The sequence below is a fragment of the Sebastes umbrosus genome, chromosome 10, assembly GCF_015220745.1.
Source record: "Sebastes umbrosus isolate fSebUmb1 chromosome 10, fSebUmb1.pri, whole genome shotgun sequence".
Lineage (NCBI taxonomy): Eukaryota > Metazoa > Chordata > Actinopteri > Perciformes > Sebastidae > Sebastes > Sebastes umbrosus.
The window spans coordinates 30512512-30530563 of record NC_051278.1 but is presented as its reverse complement, the minus strand read 5'-3'; the positions used below and the strand labels follow the sequence as shown (position 1 = coordinate 30530563).

The window sequence follows — 18052 nt, the reverse complement described above, 5'->3', positions numbered from 1 at the left end:
TGGGCCGCTTTGTTGTGCGAGGTGCTGGCTTGCCTGAAAGTGCCGTTGAACACTTTGTGGTAAATGGAGTTACATTATGACAACACATGGCAGTTGCTAAAGGAGCAGAAACTGGCACACTGATAAAACATAAGCAGGTGGTGTTGACACAGAAATGGGTTGTTTTAAGTCACTAGAAAAACCACAATTTGAAAAAAAAAAGAAAGTTTTCTGCGACAGCTAAGCAGATCACATATTCATCCCCAGGCCAGCGACAGAGCTGTGTGACTCGGCAAGAGAGGAAGGATCTGCAGTCCAAGTAAACAGAGACGCTTGGATGACCATCAAATGGACCAGAGCATGCACACACACACACACACACTCACACGTACACACTCACAGAAGGGGTGTTTGTAGCCCGTGTTAGGGGATGTTCTGCAAGCTGCCCAGAGCTTTGCCTTAATCTCACCTGTTTAATCTGCAAGGTTGGGCGACAGCTTCTGTAACAGGAACAGGTGGCTCAAACAGCTGCTGCTGGACAAACTTAGAGAGGCCGTTCTGGAAAAGTTGATGAAAGCCCCGATCGGATTTTTTGAGCATATTAATTGGAAATTTATACTTTTATAATCTTGAGGAGAAATACTTTGATGGGAAAGAAACTTTTCACGCTTTTCTAAGTAACCCACCATGGGTCTTTTTTTAAAAAAAGTTTCATTATAATAGAATACATTTACAAACTGGGCTGTGAATTAGCTATCCACTTGTTAAAGTTACCTGTGCCGTTGAATATATGCAAAACATCTACACCCCAAAATTCCACTTGCGTAAGACACACACAGACTCAGAATATCTGATGATCAGAAGAAGTGAGAACTATCCGTGGAATCTTGGCAGCGTCCGGATTCGGCCCAGTGCCGTGAAATCCTCATTCGGCGGGGCTGCTCTTTGTGGCCGGCTCTGGGTTCTCGGAGTGGCATTCTTCTCATTGTACAGGTCACCGAGACAGAGGCGGCCGGCCTGAAAAGATCCTCGGTGGGGGGAAACAATGGCTTAAGGCAGCCCATAAATGTCTCCTGTTCGGCTTCGGCCCATTGACTCTTTGCCTCCCTGCCAAGCAGGGCCCTGTCAGACCAGCCCCTCTCTCTAACAGCTTAATTAGCAGAAAGAACAACAATGTCGGAGCCTGTTTCGACTGAAATAAAAACAAGAAAAGACCCAAAAGCTGCTCTCTCCGCCTCTCATTGTCTCCGTGCGGCCTGTGATAACAGAGCTCTGACTTTTCTGTTCAACTTAGTACAAATAAAACAACATTCCTACACTGTTCCATGAGGAGCATGACGACCGACTGATGGACCAGCAAAGGGGGGGTTCTCCACTCTGGTTGTGTGGTTTAAAAAGGCTGTTTCTGATTTATTATTGTGCTCTTATGCTATAACTTTGACACAATATGTTAGCATTGGAGTGTCGATATGAAAGTAGTGTGAACTCTTTGATGACCAGAGGCGCAGAGAGATAACCTCCACATTCCAGAGGGGTGAATCCCTTTATTGAAAAACTGTCCGTCTGAAGGCTTTGCTCCGAGCTCAATATGATTTTCATTTTTCATGATAATGATGATGGCGATGATGATAATGCAGTTTGCATTGTAATGCTAATGTGAGTTCCTGGTGTCGCAGGGAGACCGTGCGAGGAGACGCTGCACTGGCGTCCACCACGCTGGCTTTGAACCTCCTTTCGCCCTTCGATGTCTGACTGACTGATGGATCGTGTCTGACTGAAACCCTGTGTCGGTCTTTCACTTTGTCCTCCTACTTACATGTTTCTGTCAATCAGTTGGTTTGTCTGCCTTTTAGTCTCTCTCCTCCCTAGTGCATTTACAATTATGTTTCATCTTCACGTCTCCTCTTTCTATGTCTGCACACTTGCTTATCTGGTAGGGCTGGGACACACCTATCTCCCGATTCAATACTATCACGATACTTGGGTGCGATTCGATATTACGATTTGTTATGATTTTTATTACATTTTTTAACACTGGACCATGGGGAAAAGTTGAATCATACACTTCTAGGGACTTTTACTTCGGAAAATATCTAAACTGATACAGTAAAAATGTTTGATTTTCAGCATGTATGTAGTCAGAGATGTCCATATAGTCAAAATATAGACAGAGTCAAATATATCAGTCGTTCAGTCAGGCATTATTTATGAACTTTTTCCAGCAACCAAAAAAATCCAACAATAAAGACATTTCCCTCACAAATTAGTGGTACTTTTTTTTTATTTATAAGGGACATGTAATGCTTTATACTTCTGGTGAATATAATCCAATCAATCCTATTTCCATATATGTATTTTGTATATACAATTCCCTTTGTTAACACCTTATTTTGAAAAACGGACGTAGTCCCACGTGTATACTTCTGCTAACTTCTCCAAGTCCGTCTCTAGCTCTCCCGTCAGCTCCGTTTTCTTTATCCATCCATGGTCAGCTCCATCGGGGTGTTTGAATGCATTTAACATAAATGTCAGTATATGGTTGCTCTACAGTTGTAGCGTCGACCAATTTGACCACGGAGATGAGAGTGACGGCCAGCTTGACCACATGTTACCGCGATACGATAAAGTTTCTCGTCCGTGACAGAGTTAGCATGCAGCTTTAGCCATGATGTCTAGCTCTGCTTTTCCTGCCAAAGTGTTTCCATCCTTTACTGGATGTGTAGTGTTTACCAGTTTGGATTTAACATGTGAGGGTGCCGGTCAGCTGCGATCTGTTTTGGTTGACGGATACGGAACGGATATGATGTCACGTTACTCAGACTACAACAATAAAAGCGGTAACTTCCTTTTACCTCTGCATAGACTCAAATAAAGTAAATATATTGATTCTGGTATTAAAGAAATTGATTTCAAAATTGTAAAAAAAAAAGATTGTCTATTGTCAGATACCTGAACGTGGCCCTCTTCATACCTCTAGATTTTTTTTATCTGCCTTACCCATTAATCTCCCTTGTCTGTTTGTGCTCCATCTTTCCATATCTCCCCGCTGTCATTCTTTGTTTTGTTTCTTTTATTTGCGGTTCACATCAAACACTGGCACCAGATTGATTCTCATGTGAACAAGGCTGCAGTGGGGGTGCAGGGACCTCTTCCCCGGGCTTTGAAGCTCCTTCCCATCCTGTGGACCCCCCCACCCCACCCCAACACACACACACACACACACACACACACACCCTCTTTTCCCTTCCCACTCCCACCCCTGTCCTCTGTGGTAAATTTCAAAACACATCGACACAATTACACAATTTCTCTTATTACATTAAGCAGAAAAAGCAGGCCCAAGAGATTTATCTGGCTACACTGCTGTGTGCAGGACATCAGAGTTGTGCTTAGTGGTGCAAGAAAATATTAATACACTTGAGTATCCAATATTATGTTTTATGATACTACATCGATTGTCAAAAACACTGTATTGATTTTTAATTAATACTTTACATGCAAGGATTCGTGAAAGACGAAGTGGCTCAGACTGCACAAAAAATACTGCTATGATGTTGGATCTTTTTTTCACTCAGATTCAATGCATATGGTGGTGTGTTCTTCATACCATGACAGTTTTCCAAAGATTAGGTTTAAAAAAAAAATCCCTATATATCACTTACAGTATTTCAATATAATCGTAATCCGTATCATGATTAGGGCTGGGTATTGGTACTCCATACCTTTAAGGTGTTGGAAATAACCCAGAACCAAGTAGTATTGAAACTTCTCCAGTCAAACGATACCTGCAACATACAGATTTACAGTATCTATCAATCAGCACTCATGAACCTTTTTCCTCTGTCTATCTACAGTAGGCTACCCATTTATCATATATTAGACTACATTGTGCTATCTAATATGATAATATAGGCTACATTTACAAAAGAATTAGAAACTTCTGAAGACTGAAATGTATATTTCACTCTCTCCACCATCCCAGCAAAGATTTGCTTCATATAGTAGGCCTGCGTAAGTTTTCCAGCTGGGCATGTGGCAACTGTTGGATAATGTAAGAGCTTGTCCAAATGTAATAAAATGAGTTTATATTTCATGAAAACTAGGACTGGGTTTGTTACTTTTGTTGTTTTTTCAGTTACAGCGACCTGTGACAACTGCGTCACGACTGTGGAACAAAATAGATTTATCTTGCCCCGGTTGTTAGTGACCCTGGTCCGTGCCATTCACATTGAAATCGACGAGAAGATGCAATGCACATGATAGAACATAGATTGGCCTACTTGCCTGTAAATGGTAAATGAAGTAGTGTATAGTCCCCTGTGTGTTTCCATGCTAGAACTGCTTTTCCACATGCAGCTCAGGTTCAGACATGTTTATCTTGATCTTCATCAGTGTTTCAGAGTCAAGGTATGTTAACGTAAACCCACTCAGGTGAAGTTCAGCCCTGGAACAGCCTTGTGCGTCATTGCGGAACTGTTGTCAACTGTGTGAAGACGTACAACCCACATAACTTATTTTTTTTAACAGCAAGGCCCTTTGAGTCAATAATTGGATGTGCCAGAATTTTCTTCAGCTGAACAAAGACAAAACTGAGGTCGTACTTTTTGGAGCCAAAAAGGAAAGATTAAAGGTTAGTGCTCACCTACAATCTGTGATGTTAAAAAGCTCGGACCAAGCCAGAAATCTTGGTATAGTCATGGACTCTGACCTGAGCTTTAACAGCCATATTAAGACAATTACAAAGACAGCCTACTATCACCTGAAGAATATAGCAAGAATTAGAGGACTGATGTCTCAGCAGGATTTGGAAAAACTAGTCCATGCATTTATCTTCAGCCGACTTGACTACTGTAACGGCGTCTTTACTGGTCTTACTAAAAAATTCATCAGACAGCTGCAGCTGATTCAGAACCTGCTGCTAGAGTCCTCACTAAGACCAAGAAAGTGGATCACATCAGTCCAGTTCTGAAGTCTCTACACTGGCTGCCTGTCTCTCAGAGAACTGATTTCAAAATACTCCTGAATATATTTCTGATCTTCTGCTATGTTATGAACCATCCAGACCTCTCAGGTCATCTGGATCAGGTCTGCTTAGTGTCCCCAGAGTCAGACCTAAACATGCAGAAGCAGTGTTCAGTTTTTATGCACCAAATATTTGGAACAAGCTCCTGCAGGACCGGCTCCAACTCTGAGTTCTTTTAAATCAAAGCTTCAAACTTTCCTGTTTGCTGCTGCCTTTTATTAAACCAAATAATTATCTTACACTTCACTAGAACTTTTACTCTTGTGAGTTATATTCTATCCTAGCTTTTATTTGTAGCTTGTTTTTATTTTCTAATCTTTAATGTTTTTATAACTGTTTTAATTATGTCTTAATGTTCTTTTGCACTTTGTCGCAATGTTCTTGAATGTTTATGTAAAGCACTTTGAATTGCCCTGTTGCTGAAATGTGCTCTACAAATAAAGCTGCCTTGCCTTGCCTTGCCTCATGTATGTGTTTAATATAGCATCCATGGACTCTCTGGACTTAGTGAGCCCTTACCTGTTCAAGCACAGAAAGAGGAACTTTTTGGTCCAGGATGAATTGCGACCGGCGGACCTTGATGCTCTGCAGCATTTTGAGACCCGTCCTACTGATATCTTCCTCATCACATACCTTAAGTCAGGTCAGTTGCTTGCTATAATTTGTCACAAAGATCAGCACCTTTACAGCTTCTTTATCACACAACTGATTATAAGCATTGATTCTATTAGGCATGAGGGAATGAAATGAATGAAAATACTACACAATATGCATGCTTTGAAAAATCGTCATCAGTAATGTAAAATATATACATTCTACCATTGAAACTAAATGGGATTCTAATTAGGGATAATGGATTCAAAATAATACATAAATTTTCATAGACTTTAAACATTTTCATTCATTCATTATCATTTTCTATTCGAATCTTCACATCTTTTACTGCCTTGTCTTTGACTCAATTCTAGTGTCTTCTTAGGAGAATAGTAACTGTAATTCACAATATATTCATTGCAGAGGTAGTACATTTTTCAACCCTGAGCAAGACAGGTGACATCCAGTGAACATTCCCCGCTGCTCGTAAAGCTCATCGCTGTGAGAGCATGAGAATAAATAAATGTAGTAATTGGAAGTGGCTCATATGACTGTATCAATCTTTTTTATAAACTCCTCCCTTCTCCAGTGGAAATGACGCCTTTGGATAAAGCACAATTTGCATTAAATTGACTGCAACATGCAGCAACACTTTAGTTTTTAAGCTGAAGAAAGTTCAGGTCAGGTTAAAGGTGGGGGAGGCAGGTAATTCCATAATAACTTTCAGTATATTGTATTTCAATTGGTAGCCAAGGGTATAGGCAGTTTTCTGGAAAGAAAAAAACAAACAAAAAAACACCAGAATTTGGAAATACAGCCCTCATCCTGCAGCTTTCCTCTCCTGTTTCTCTCCTAAACCCCTCCCACCAGACGAGCAGGGAGTTACATACGGTAACCATTAGTCATTCATTTCAATCGTCATTGTTCTCACAGTAACCAATACTAGTACTAGTCATTCATTTAGAAAATAATCCTGATCATCATTGTGGTACTGATGACGTCATATAGCGTAAATTCTATGAGAATAACCATCCTGTCTTCTTTGCAAACCTGTGGGACTGTAAAGACCTTTGAGATGGCGTGTGATTCAAGGCTCTAGCGAGCTACAATATCGGCAAAGACATGGAGAGAGGATGTTGCTAATAGTTCAGCTTTCTACTAACTGTAGCCATCACAGATACGCCTCAGCGCGTCCTCACTCTGAAATGACCTGTGATTGGTCAAAGTCTCCCGTCACGGGCTAGATTTTCTAAAGCCTGAAAACAGAGCCATGAGGAGGTGCAGAAGTCTAGTTATCTCTCAGAAAACTTGAAATACAATATGCTGAAAGGTTATTATGGAGTGTTTGCCCAATGATGCTAAAAATATACTGCCTAAACCCGCTTTAACACAGTTTGTTCTCATTCCTAGGGCGTTAAATACTGAGGCTTTGTCACGACTGTTGGCGTTAGGTCCCGCCGCACACGGCACCCTTTAGTGCCGGTATGAAACAGTTTGTGTCCCGTGTGTCACGTTACAATTAACTGTTTGTTTGTGTCCCGTGTTCACAACATTCAGAGTCATTTTCACTTTTCGTAGTAGTTTTAAGCTCAACCAAGTATTTTTTTCCTAAGCTTAACTATTGTGGTTTTGTTGCCTAATCCCTTGGCCAGACGCCCCAAGGGACATAACAAAGGGGCTGTATGTGACGAGTTGGAATGAGATCGTGTTGGTTAACCATGCACACCCGAACTATTTCCCAATTGTAAACCCACGTAAATTATAAGCAGGTTTTGAGCATGTAGAATGTTCATACAAGAAAAAGGAAGTAATTGCCACAGAACGACACATATAAACATGTTTATATGCAGGATGACATCTTTTGTCAGCGCCATCCAAAACTGTCATAAAACATTGTTAAGAAATCACAGTGATTAGATGAGCTGGTTTGCGTTTGTTTATCAGTAACTTCTAGGGCCTTCAGTCATTTTCAAAGGAGTGGCCAAAATGTTTTCTGATGCAACTCCCGTTAAAGGATTAGTTCACTGTTTATCAACCATTTTGAATGATGTCATGTTATTTACACTCAGCTGCCAGTTTATTAGATACATCCAGCTACAGTAAACCTAATGCGGTTGAATCCAACAGTCCTGCAACAAACTGTCATGAAGGTTATAATTACTTTTAATATATTTTCACCGGCGTTGGTCTGTTTGTTGGTTTGTCCGTTTGAAGGATTACTCCAAAAGTCCACAATGGATTTGAATGACATTTTTTGGAGTGGTGGGGTGTGGCACAATGAACAATCCATTTGATTTTGGTGGCAATCCGGATCATGATCTGGATTCAGGATTTGTTTTTAAATAACTCCTTTCAGACTGTGCATTAACACCACAGGCTTTAGGACATGCGCAGTGTAACTGATGACACGTTCATGACCTGTCACCCTGCCTCTTTCCTTCTACCTGCGAGAGGGACAGTCCAGTTTGAATGTGTTTTACGATGCTCCGCTACGTACAGCTGATCTCAACATAAACAAAAATACACGTGGATGATGGCGCAAGCTGAACGGAGAGGGGGGGGGCAATCGTAATTGGCTAGCTTGGTGGAGGTCTGTGCTCTCCGAGTGCCATTCTAGTGTTCAGTTTGAAACTGTTTTAAAGAGGTGTTAATTACCAGCCGCTACAGCAACGCTGGTATTGTTTTCGCCTTGTGTGTGTGAGTCATCATGGCTAAATGTGGTCCTGGAGACACCTACTGTAGGGGGAACTACCACAGAGGCATTTTTGAGTACTTTGAGTGTTTATATTTCAGTCTGTCTGGACAGATATCGTCACTGCAACAGCATCACAAGATGCAGTCACGAAACTTTACAGATGTGTGCTTGAGATCAAAATGACGGCTGAGTTAGAAGATAGGCGTGGACCAAGCAAAGGGGCAACTGAACCCTCACTTTACGCCCCTGGTCTGATTTGGTGTCACAAAGCTTTACAGGTGTTTAGTTGAGATCAAACTGAAGGCCAAGGCCGAAGATGGGTGTGGTCCATAGGTAAGGGGCCATTGGCCCCCTCATTATACACCCCTGGCTCGATTTGGCGTTGCGGGTGGTGTGATCCCATCGTAAGATGGTCTCTTGTTCAACTTTATGATCGTTCTGGAGTATGTAGTGTGCTGTTGCGTTATACTGACAGGTGTTTCTATTATTTTGTCCACCACATTTATATCAGTGAGGTATGCTAAATAACAGAAACAGTTTGGTCTGGTCTGGTCTGGTCTGGTATGGCCTTACTCTTCACTACTAAATACTTTGTATTTGAAACATCCTCTTTTTTATGTGACTCTGCAGGCACAGCATGGATGCAGCAGGTCCTGGTCCAGATCATGGATGCTGCACACCCTGACTTGGCAGAAAATGCCACCAATAGGGCACGAATTCCTTGGCTGGAGGAGAGAACCGCAGACAATCCTTTACGAGAAAGGCCAGATCCTCGGATCTTTGGCTCGCATCTCGCCCCCGACATGTTGCCCCAGGGAGTGAAAGCCAAACAACTCAAGGTAATTTACAATTTGCAATATTCAAGCTATCAATTCAAGCATCCATCTGTGGCCAGATTCACAAAATACATTTATACGTTAATATTTTGTTTTCCTTTAGGTTGTGTATGTTTGGAGGAACCCCAAGGATATCCTGGTGTCCCTTTATCACTTTGCCCACAGTTGGGTGATGTTGGAAACACCTCAGAGCTTTGATGATTTCTTTCAGCAGTTCCTGGATGGTAATGGTAGGTTCAGAACTATGGACTTTGTTAAGTTTTGTAAAACTGTAACTATAACTGTTTCACAACTATGTTTTCGCATATATATGTGTAGGATCGCCTGATTTTATTGTAATATACAACAAAGACTTGATATTTGAAATGAGGTATTTCACTTTTCAAAGAAAACATATATTTGTTAATCTCACTTTATTTTTGTGAGGTTGGTAGTATTTATTTAGGTTTAAGGATGCAAACTAACCACAAACAATACCAGCAAGTCTCACTCACCTTTTGTGTTTTATTTTCATATCTTTTGTCCAACAGTTTACATGGGATCATGGTTTGATCACGTGCAAGAATATCACGCAGCACGACACCAACTGAACATCAATTTTGTGCAGTATGAGAACATGTTGAAGGTTGGAAATCATCTTTTCATCCGTTGTATGTTTAATAGAATATTTGACCATGATAAGAATATATAAATTAGTTGAGTATTGCATCACGCCTGAGAACCGACGACGTTCAAACACTTGAATGATTCTTGCAGATTTTAGATTTAGAGGGGTGTTCCTGTTGAATAATATACAAACATATTACATATATATTAAAACAATCATAAACATCTGTGATTAACAGGACCTCAGAGGGGAAGTTGTGAAGCTTTGTGCTTTCCTGGGAAAAAAGTTGACAGATGAAGCCATTGATCATGTTGTGGAGACGTCCACCTTCAAAAACATGAAGGCCAACCCCAAAGCAAACTACAAGGACTTCGATAAAACCAACCGCTACGTGAAGGAAACCATGCGCAAAGGTTTGTCTCCTCGATTTTTTGTCATTTACAGAGAAAATAAAAGATTTTTAATGGCGGGAAAGAAATAAGCAGCAGACACAGTACAGACAGGCACATCTCTGACTTTTTCTGTGTCAACAGGTAAAGCAGGTGACTGGAAGAATTTCTTCACAGTGGCCCAGAATGAACATTTTGACGGGGTGTTCAAGGAGAAGGCGGGCAACTTGCCTCTGACCTGCACCTGGGAGATAAAACAGTAGCTCCTCTTAAATTCAGCTCAGCCCTTAACTGGAGAGAGTCTCCCTCAACATGGCCTGACAGTCACAAAAACAGTGATTCACTCCCTCAGTGATGAACAGTCCCTATGAAAACTGTCCATGTGAAAATATGCATTGCTGTAATTTGGGTGAACTGACCCTTTAAATAAAGATATTGTGCTCATTTTCAGGTTCATGCTTGTATTTTTGGTTTCTACTAAAAGATGTTTAAATGATTTAATGTTCAAACAACACATTCTTTTTCTCATACTGTCTGTCTGACAACGGAATTACGTTGCTAGGAAACAGCTTGGGTCCATGTTTACTTCCTGTCAGCTGATGTCATTCACATACATTGATACTTTCACAGTATTTATATATCACTTAAATCTGCGATATGATATAAAAGACATGAAATTCTCACTTTTTACAATATGGGACCTTTAACACAAAGCAGAAATAAACGATCAACTAGAATGGCACTCGGAGAGCGCAGACCTCCGTCAAGGTGCCTGGCTTTAAAAACAGATCAGAGCTCACAGCTGGTGGTACCGTGAGCTGGTCGGCTTATTATTAACACGGTGTGTTTCCGTGTAACGTGTCGGCGGATGCCTCTCTCATTCAGCAGCCTTGTTGTGTCTGTATAATGTTACACTACGTTGTCTGTCATCCCGTCATCTACCGCTTTTTTCTTTCTCACTGCGGACGGCCAGCAGCTCTTGCCACTCCTTGATGTCTCGCCACACATCCACACACGTATCCCTCTGCTCTCAGAAGAAGGAAGGAGGCGTGGTCAGGCGTCATCAACGCGTCATCAGTCACACTGCGCATATGTTATATACCCTGTGGTCTTAATGCTCAGGCTGATCGGAATCCTTAAAAATATTCCTGAATCCGGATCGTGATCTGGATCGCCACCAAAATCGAATGGGTTGTTCATTGTGCCACACCACACCCTTCCAAAAGATTTCATTCAAATCCATCACAAACTTTTGGAGTAATCCTGCTAACAGACAAACCAACGCCGGTGAAAACATAACCGGCGGAGACCTTTGGCCTTGGCGAAGGTAATTAACTAGTAAGTAGTAGTAATAGATCATGATAGTAGTGTGTGTGCAGGGCCACAATCCAGTGTGTCTCCTATTATTTAAAGCACTTAATACTTGTACTACATTAATGTTTTAACCATTTATTTTCTGTAACTGCTGCATCTTTGTTTGCTTCCATTTTTCCTGTCACTGAAGAGTTCAAGTTTGTCGTCACAGTTTTGAGTTCAAAGAAGTTGAAGATGAACATAAGCTTTATATATGCATGGTCATTGTGTTGATTTTTTCACCTCTTGTCTAGCCAGGGCTTTGATGACCCGTCAATAAATCCACCGGAAACAAGTGATGTTGTGACTCTTTTTTTCAATTGGACGGTCAAGCATGAAGTTCAGCCCTGGGACAGCCTTGTGCCTCACTGCGCCGGTATTGTCAATTTCCTGACTGCGTGAAGACGTACAACCCACATAACTTATTTTTTTAACAGCAAGGCCCTTTGAGAGCGTCCGGGGCTGAACCATATTTAACCTTTCTGTGTCAGACCACCCGCTAGTGGCTGGGCCTCTGGCGGCCCATTCACCACCCCCACTGGCACCGACAAGCTAGCAGAATATGATATAGAGCCGGAGCTGCCGACGAACAGCACAATTTATTCCCCACAAAACGCAAACATCTTTAGAAGATGTGTTGTGCGCTGCCTCACAAAGGCTCTGTAGGCCACAATGCCACAGCAGCAGTATAAATTACCTTCAGTTTGAGGTGGTGGGTTTTATGTCTAGTTCCCATGATAAAAAAAAACACTTTTTCCCAGGTTATATCACACACGCTTTGTGAGTAGGGAGGCAGGAGCTATCATTGATTTTGTCAATTTTGGATATGTTTAGTTTGGGTAGAAAGAGATTAAGTTCACACAAACCTACAAGTGACATTTCAAAATCTTTTGGTAAAGTAAACCTGAATATCTATCAATGTTATTAACCCCATTTGGAAAACAAAAAAAGACGCATGTGGAGCAACTAACGATTATTTTCATTATAAATTAATCTGCAGATTGTTTGGTCTTTAAAAACGTTAGTTTGCGTGACAAATCGTAATTTTCTGAAGCCCAAGATGACATCTTTAAATTTATTGTCCTCACAATTGATTGATTACCATGAAAAAAATACTTATCTTATTAAAATAGTTACCAACTATTAACAAACAGAGTTTTACTGGGATTATAATTTGAGGGTAAAAAATGTAGAATACAACCAGATTATCCTTCAAATGTTTGCGCAGAGAAAAGAAGTGTGTAATCCATGATCTATGCCTCTTATCATGAAAGTGGTCTAATTTTCCAGTTTGATTGTAATTCATCAGTCAGTCTCTCTCTCTCTTTCTCTCTCTGCAGCTCCTTCTTCATCATCGTCATGACCTTTGCAGATTGACACTCAGCAGTCCCAGATGACCAGAGGACTGCGGGACAATCCCAGTAGGTTAATAATTACTCCCGGTCCACAGTGAGGGAAGCCTGACCCCCAAGCACTGCACAGCAAGGCACGGGCAGCCCACGGCACCGCTGATAAATGAACGACAGCGACCGGGGCTTCTCTCGTTTGTGTGTTTTGAAAGGAGAGTGGGCAACATACCTTCAAAGTGTTGCCATTTTTGCACAATTGTAGGAGCACAAAGACGTTGGGGATGAGTGGGAATGTCTGAATGTGGATTTGTAGGCAAAGGAACATTGGGAAGGATTTTAAAGAAGATTTTTACTTCTCTGCAGCATCACAGTTCTGCAAATTGCTATCAGTGTCCCTCTGGTATGTCTATAGAACTGACCTATTTGTCTTATTATTACAACATTTTTCCAGGAACTGACCCAGATAAAGATTTCCTTTGGTGGTTCGTGTTGTTTGTGTGTGTGTGCATGTGTGTTTGACAGAGAGAATACCGCACGGAGATGGCGAAGCTGCACGGAGATAAAAGTGCGACAGAGAGAAGAGAGAAAGTCCAGCAGAGAGAAAATGACAGAGCGATGCAGAAGCGGCGAGGCAGAGGCCGTGGCTTTTCTCAGAGATGAACATTAATAATATGACGAGCCACAATAGAAGCACTGAGATCAGAGAGATCACCTCCATTGTCCCGCCATCTCCTACTGACACCGACCGCTCTGGCGAGGGAAGAATAAGAAGAATAGAGGAGCATAACCTGGCCGCTCACCATGCCCCTCTTTTTAAAATACATAATGGCCCGTGGTCCTCCGCTATGCCTTTTAAGTGTTGTGTTGTGTTGAGACGTAGAGGTAAAGGCCACGTTTCAGCTCAAAGTCAGCGCTGACTTATGGCGTGAGTTACTGTGATCTCTGTCTGCAGAGTTTGAAACATATTGTTAAATCACCACAGGAGAGAGTAGTGCTTTCATTTATGTTTAGCCGTGCATTGATTCTTCTTCCATTTGTATTAACGTTCAGTTTATTTGCACATGCATGCCACTCTTCCACAACACTCCAAAAAAGTTACGTGCAGAAAAAAATGTGATATGAACTGTGACAAACAAACAAATTTCTTCTAAAATGTCTAAAACATCCGCAAAATTAAAGAAAATACAATAAACAATTTGGTAATCTACACAAATATGTGTGTGTATTCATGGAGTTCAGGGAATAACGTTTGGATTCTTGATTTAATTTAACATCTAAGATAAAACATCAAACACCTAAATTAATAATGCATGACGAGCTTGACGTACTTGTTTTTAATCAGAAACCCAAACTGCTTTAAGTCGTAGAAACTACAGCTGTCAGATAAATGTAGTGCAATAAAAAGTACAATATTTCCCTCTGAAACGCAGTGGAATAGAAGTATTAAATGGGAATAGGCCTTAAAGCCTACTTAAAGGTGCAGTGTGTAGGATTTGGCGGCATTGAGCAGTGAGTTTGTAGATTGCAACCAACTGAAACTTCTCCCATACGCCACAAGCGTGTTGTAGAACTATGGTGGCCAACGCGAAAACGTAAAAAAAGGTGAATGGCCCTATCTAGAGCCAGTATTTGGTTTGTCTTTTCTGGGCGGTCGTGTCTAGATGGTAACCCACAAATTGCAAAAACTTGCAAAAACTCTCATGAGACTCGCTGCCCGACCAAGTGGCAACCTGATGAGAAATGAAGCCAACGTGGAAGTGCCAAAACTGCAGTTCTTCAAATGGCCACTTGAAGCTCCAAAAGGGAGTCAATCTCCTTAGACCTCCATGTTAAAATGGCCTGCTGAATAAACATGTTTACAGCCTGGTACAAAAAACGCTAATTAAAAAATAGCTAATTTCCCAGTTCATGACAATTGTACAGGGGTGGTTATTTATATAAATCACCCGTTTAAATTATATTAAGGCTTAAAGTTATGCATAATTGAGGGCGTGGCTGCTTTGAGTGACAGATGGGTGCCATACCAGGTCGCTAGCTGCTAGCTGTCTGCTCTGCTGTGTTACCCGGCCCGCCTCAGCTCCACCGACGATCCACCTCTTTGCCCATTTTTGGATTAGTCGGGAGTTAGTCTGTGTCATCGCTGCCAAGATGGCGACAGCCGTAACGTCCATATTTTTACGTCTGTACAGTCTATGTGCCTGATGACCTATCCTAACATTAACCAGTTTCTCAACTTGTGGAGCATGGCGGCCGGCTCCGTAACGGCTTATTCTAAGGTAACGGAAACATAACGATTCTTATTTTCAAGTGATTATACACTAAAGAAAACATACTTATTCCCCCTAAATTGTATCTATACTTTGTTTTAGGACATTACCATCAGCTGTACTTTGTGTTTTGTGCTAATTAGTAAATGTTATTATGCTAACACAAAGATGGTGATCGTGGTTATACCAGCTAAACATCGGCATGGTCATTATGAGCATTGTGAGATTTTGGTTGGTGGTCAATATGATAACGGCAAAGTGATATGACCACCACCATATCACTCAGATAGAACAGGGTATCATCTACATACAGATGTATATGTGGATTATTAGAAATAACCGTTGGCATCCTTATTGGTCCAAGTTAAAAATGCGTCTCTAAACTATAGAGTACGGTCTAGACCTGCTCTATATAAAAAGCGTCTTGAGATATCTTCTGTTATGATTTGAGGCTAAAAATAAATTGAAATTGAATAGAAATGCTACACACTGTTCCTTTAAGTATGGTACATATTTACTTTCCCCCTCTGGCACAGAGATGATTTTAATCAGCAGAAAGTAGAATTAGCAGTTATAAAGTCTCATCATAAGAAAAACATACAGGTAAGCACACAACAAAACACTGGTACCATGAGTTCAACCTTACATAGATAGAAGGTACCAGTGCCTAACGGTGCCTATCATCACATAATTAATCTTTAGGGTGTCTGAGGAGATCCGTATACTATTGAAGTCTCAGTGAGGCCCCGAGGTGCTGCAGGATATCACTATAGTGAAAGGTGGACCTGTGTCAATAGAGCAGAGGTTCAGTGGTCATTAATCATAGGACTGGACAGCCACAGACACTCGGAGGTGGACAGGTCTGGGCCACCGGACTAAAACATGTCCTTGACCTTATCTATGCTTTTATCTACTTTATTTTTGTGATTTTTTTCTTCTTTTACTTCATGTGTTTCTTTTCACTCTTGATTGTAGGATTTTCTTGCTAAATTTCCTCCACCTTCATGGATGAAACATGTTGTGTGGATACATTTTGATTGATTGATTGATTGATTAACTGCTAAAAGAAGACATGTCTTTCTTCTGTTGATAGGACCTTGTATTACAGAGGGCAGTGTCCCAATTTAGCTTGTCTGATGTTATTGGCCCCTAAATCAGTGTGAGCCCTAAAGCAAAGTTGTTATAAGATTGGGTTGTGACCTCGAGGTGAGTCGCGGGAAGATTATTAATGATTATTTTTGAGGGGTTGGTATCTGAAGCTGCAACATAGAAAGAGACCCCATGTCAGAAAAAAAATAAGAAACACACACACTCACACACTGAATTAACTTAAAACACTTAAAAAAACAACAACTTATTATTTTTTATTTTGATGTTATTATTGCTATTGGTATTATTATCATAACACCATTATTATCATTATTATTATTATTATTATCATTAGTAGTAGTAGTAGTATTAATATACATGTATATTATTTTTGACCTGCTCCCTCTCTCTTTTACATAAGAAAAAAATAATAATATATATATATACAGTATGTGTGTGTGTGTATATACACATATACTGTATGTGTGTGTGTGTGCATATGTGCATATGTATATGTATTTATTTATGTGTGTGTGTATATATACAGTATGTGCATATACTGTATATGTATTTATATATGTGTGTGTGTGTGTATGTGTGTGTATACTGTATGTGCATATATACTGTATGTATTTGTGTGATATGACATATGTGTATATATGTACAGTATATGTGTATTTAAGTGTAGCTATATGTCTTATATTACCACCTAGCCTCAATCAATGCCACTCACACACCCATTATCCTGATCTCACACACACACACACACGCACACACGCACACACACGCACACACACACACGCGCACACACACGCAAACACACGCACACACACACACACACACACACACACACACACACACACACACACACACACACACACACACACACACACACATTCTTCAGCCTGCTTTTGTATCCTTGTATAATATCTTTTGATTGTTTGTATGTCCTGGTACTGGTCTTCACTTGTTTTGTAATCACTTTATCACACAGTAAAAAACAAAATAAGAAAGTTGAATGAGCAAAGAACTCAATAGTGACCACTACATTCAGAGCTTGAATAAACACTTCCCGTCCCATTACTATTCTCCGTCCGTCTGCATGATTCTTCCGTCTGTGTTTCCTCCTTCTGGATGCTTCCGTGTTCATCTTCCTATCTTTCACGAGTGTTTATTCAAAGCCTGACGGACCTGCAGGCTCCCACACTCCAAGTGTTAAAGCTCGGTCTTCCGTCTATAAGCGTAGCCACTTTGGCAAAATAAAGAAGATGAATGTGTACAAATCTGAAAGCAAACAGCCGAGATTGTCGGCACCGCGGGAACACGATAGGGGCCGAGTGAATGATGATGTCGCTTAGCTCGCTGACAGATCACTTAGCGAGCTCGAGAAGGCTGCTTTCGGATTCTCCTCTCCTCTCCTCGCCTCTCCGGGGACGGAGATTTCGTCCAGAGCCATTTTTCAGCCAATTTATTTCTTGATGTGGTCTAACCTGGGGCATCTCCCGCTGGGGGAGGCTTTATGTGGTGATTAATGACGGGTATTTAGCCCAGGTACCTGGGGGAGCCGGAGCCCATCTGCACAACACTGACAGGTACAACACTGCACTCCAGGACCAGACAGGACAGGACAGGCCTGCAGCAGACTGGAGAGTGGCAGACAGGTGTGATGAGTGTCACCGACCACGGTTACATGTAGCTTATTACTCAAGTGGTTGCTGCCTCGTTTAACCAGCTAGAATGTCTTACTGAATGTTTTTGCTTTTGCAGAACTACACAAATTCCAGATCTGATTTCTTTCTCCCTCCATCTCCCGTTATCTTCAGATAGTTTCCCCCTGCATACTTCCAGAGCATCACATGAAAGAGCAAGAG

The 18052-nt window shown here is 41.1% G+C and overlaps 1 protein-coding gene across 1 annotated transcript; it reads left to right on the top strand.

Annotated features, from left to right (window-relative positions):
* The first annotated feature begins 4367 nt into the window (after positions 1–4367).
* On the top strand, positions 4368–10560 carry LOC119495925 (amine sulfotransferase-like). Its single transcript, XM_037782846.1, has 7 exons — positions 4368–4609; positions 5487–5645; positions 8922–9130; positions 9231–9357; positions 9658–9752; positions 9973–10147; positions 10268–10560. The coding sequence occupies exons 2-7, from the start codon at positions 5492–5494 to the stop codon at positions 10384–10386; spliced, it is 879 nt and encodes a 292-aa protein (XP_037638774.1). The 5' UTR covers positions 4368–4609; positions 5487–5491; the 3' UTR covers positions 10387–10560.
* Positions 10561–18052: the final 7492 nt, after the last annotated feature.

Coding starts and splice junctions, on each gene's coding strand:
- LOC119495925 (XM_037782846.1), top strand. CDS start 5,492: ATGGACTCTCTGGACTTAGTGAGCCCTTACCTGTTCAAGCACAGAAAG. Junction 9,753..9,972: donor AGTATGAGAACATGTTGAAG/GTTGGAAATCAT, acceptor TGTGATTAACAG/GACCTCAGAGGGGAAGTTGT. Junction 10,148..10,267: donor GAAGGAAACCATGCGCAAAG/GTTTGTCTCCTC, acceptor CTGTGTCAACAG/GTAAAGCAGGTGACTGGAAG.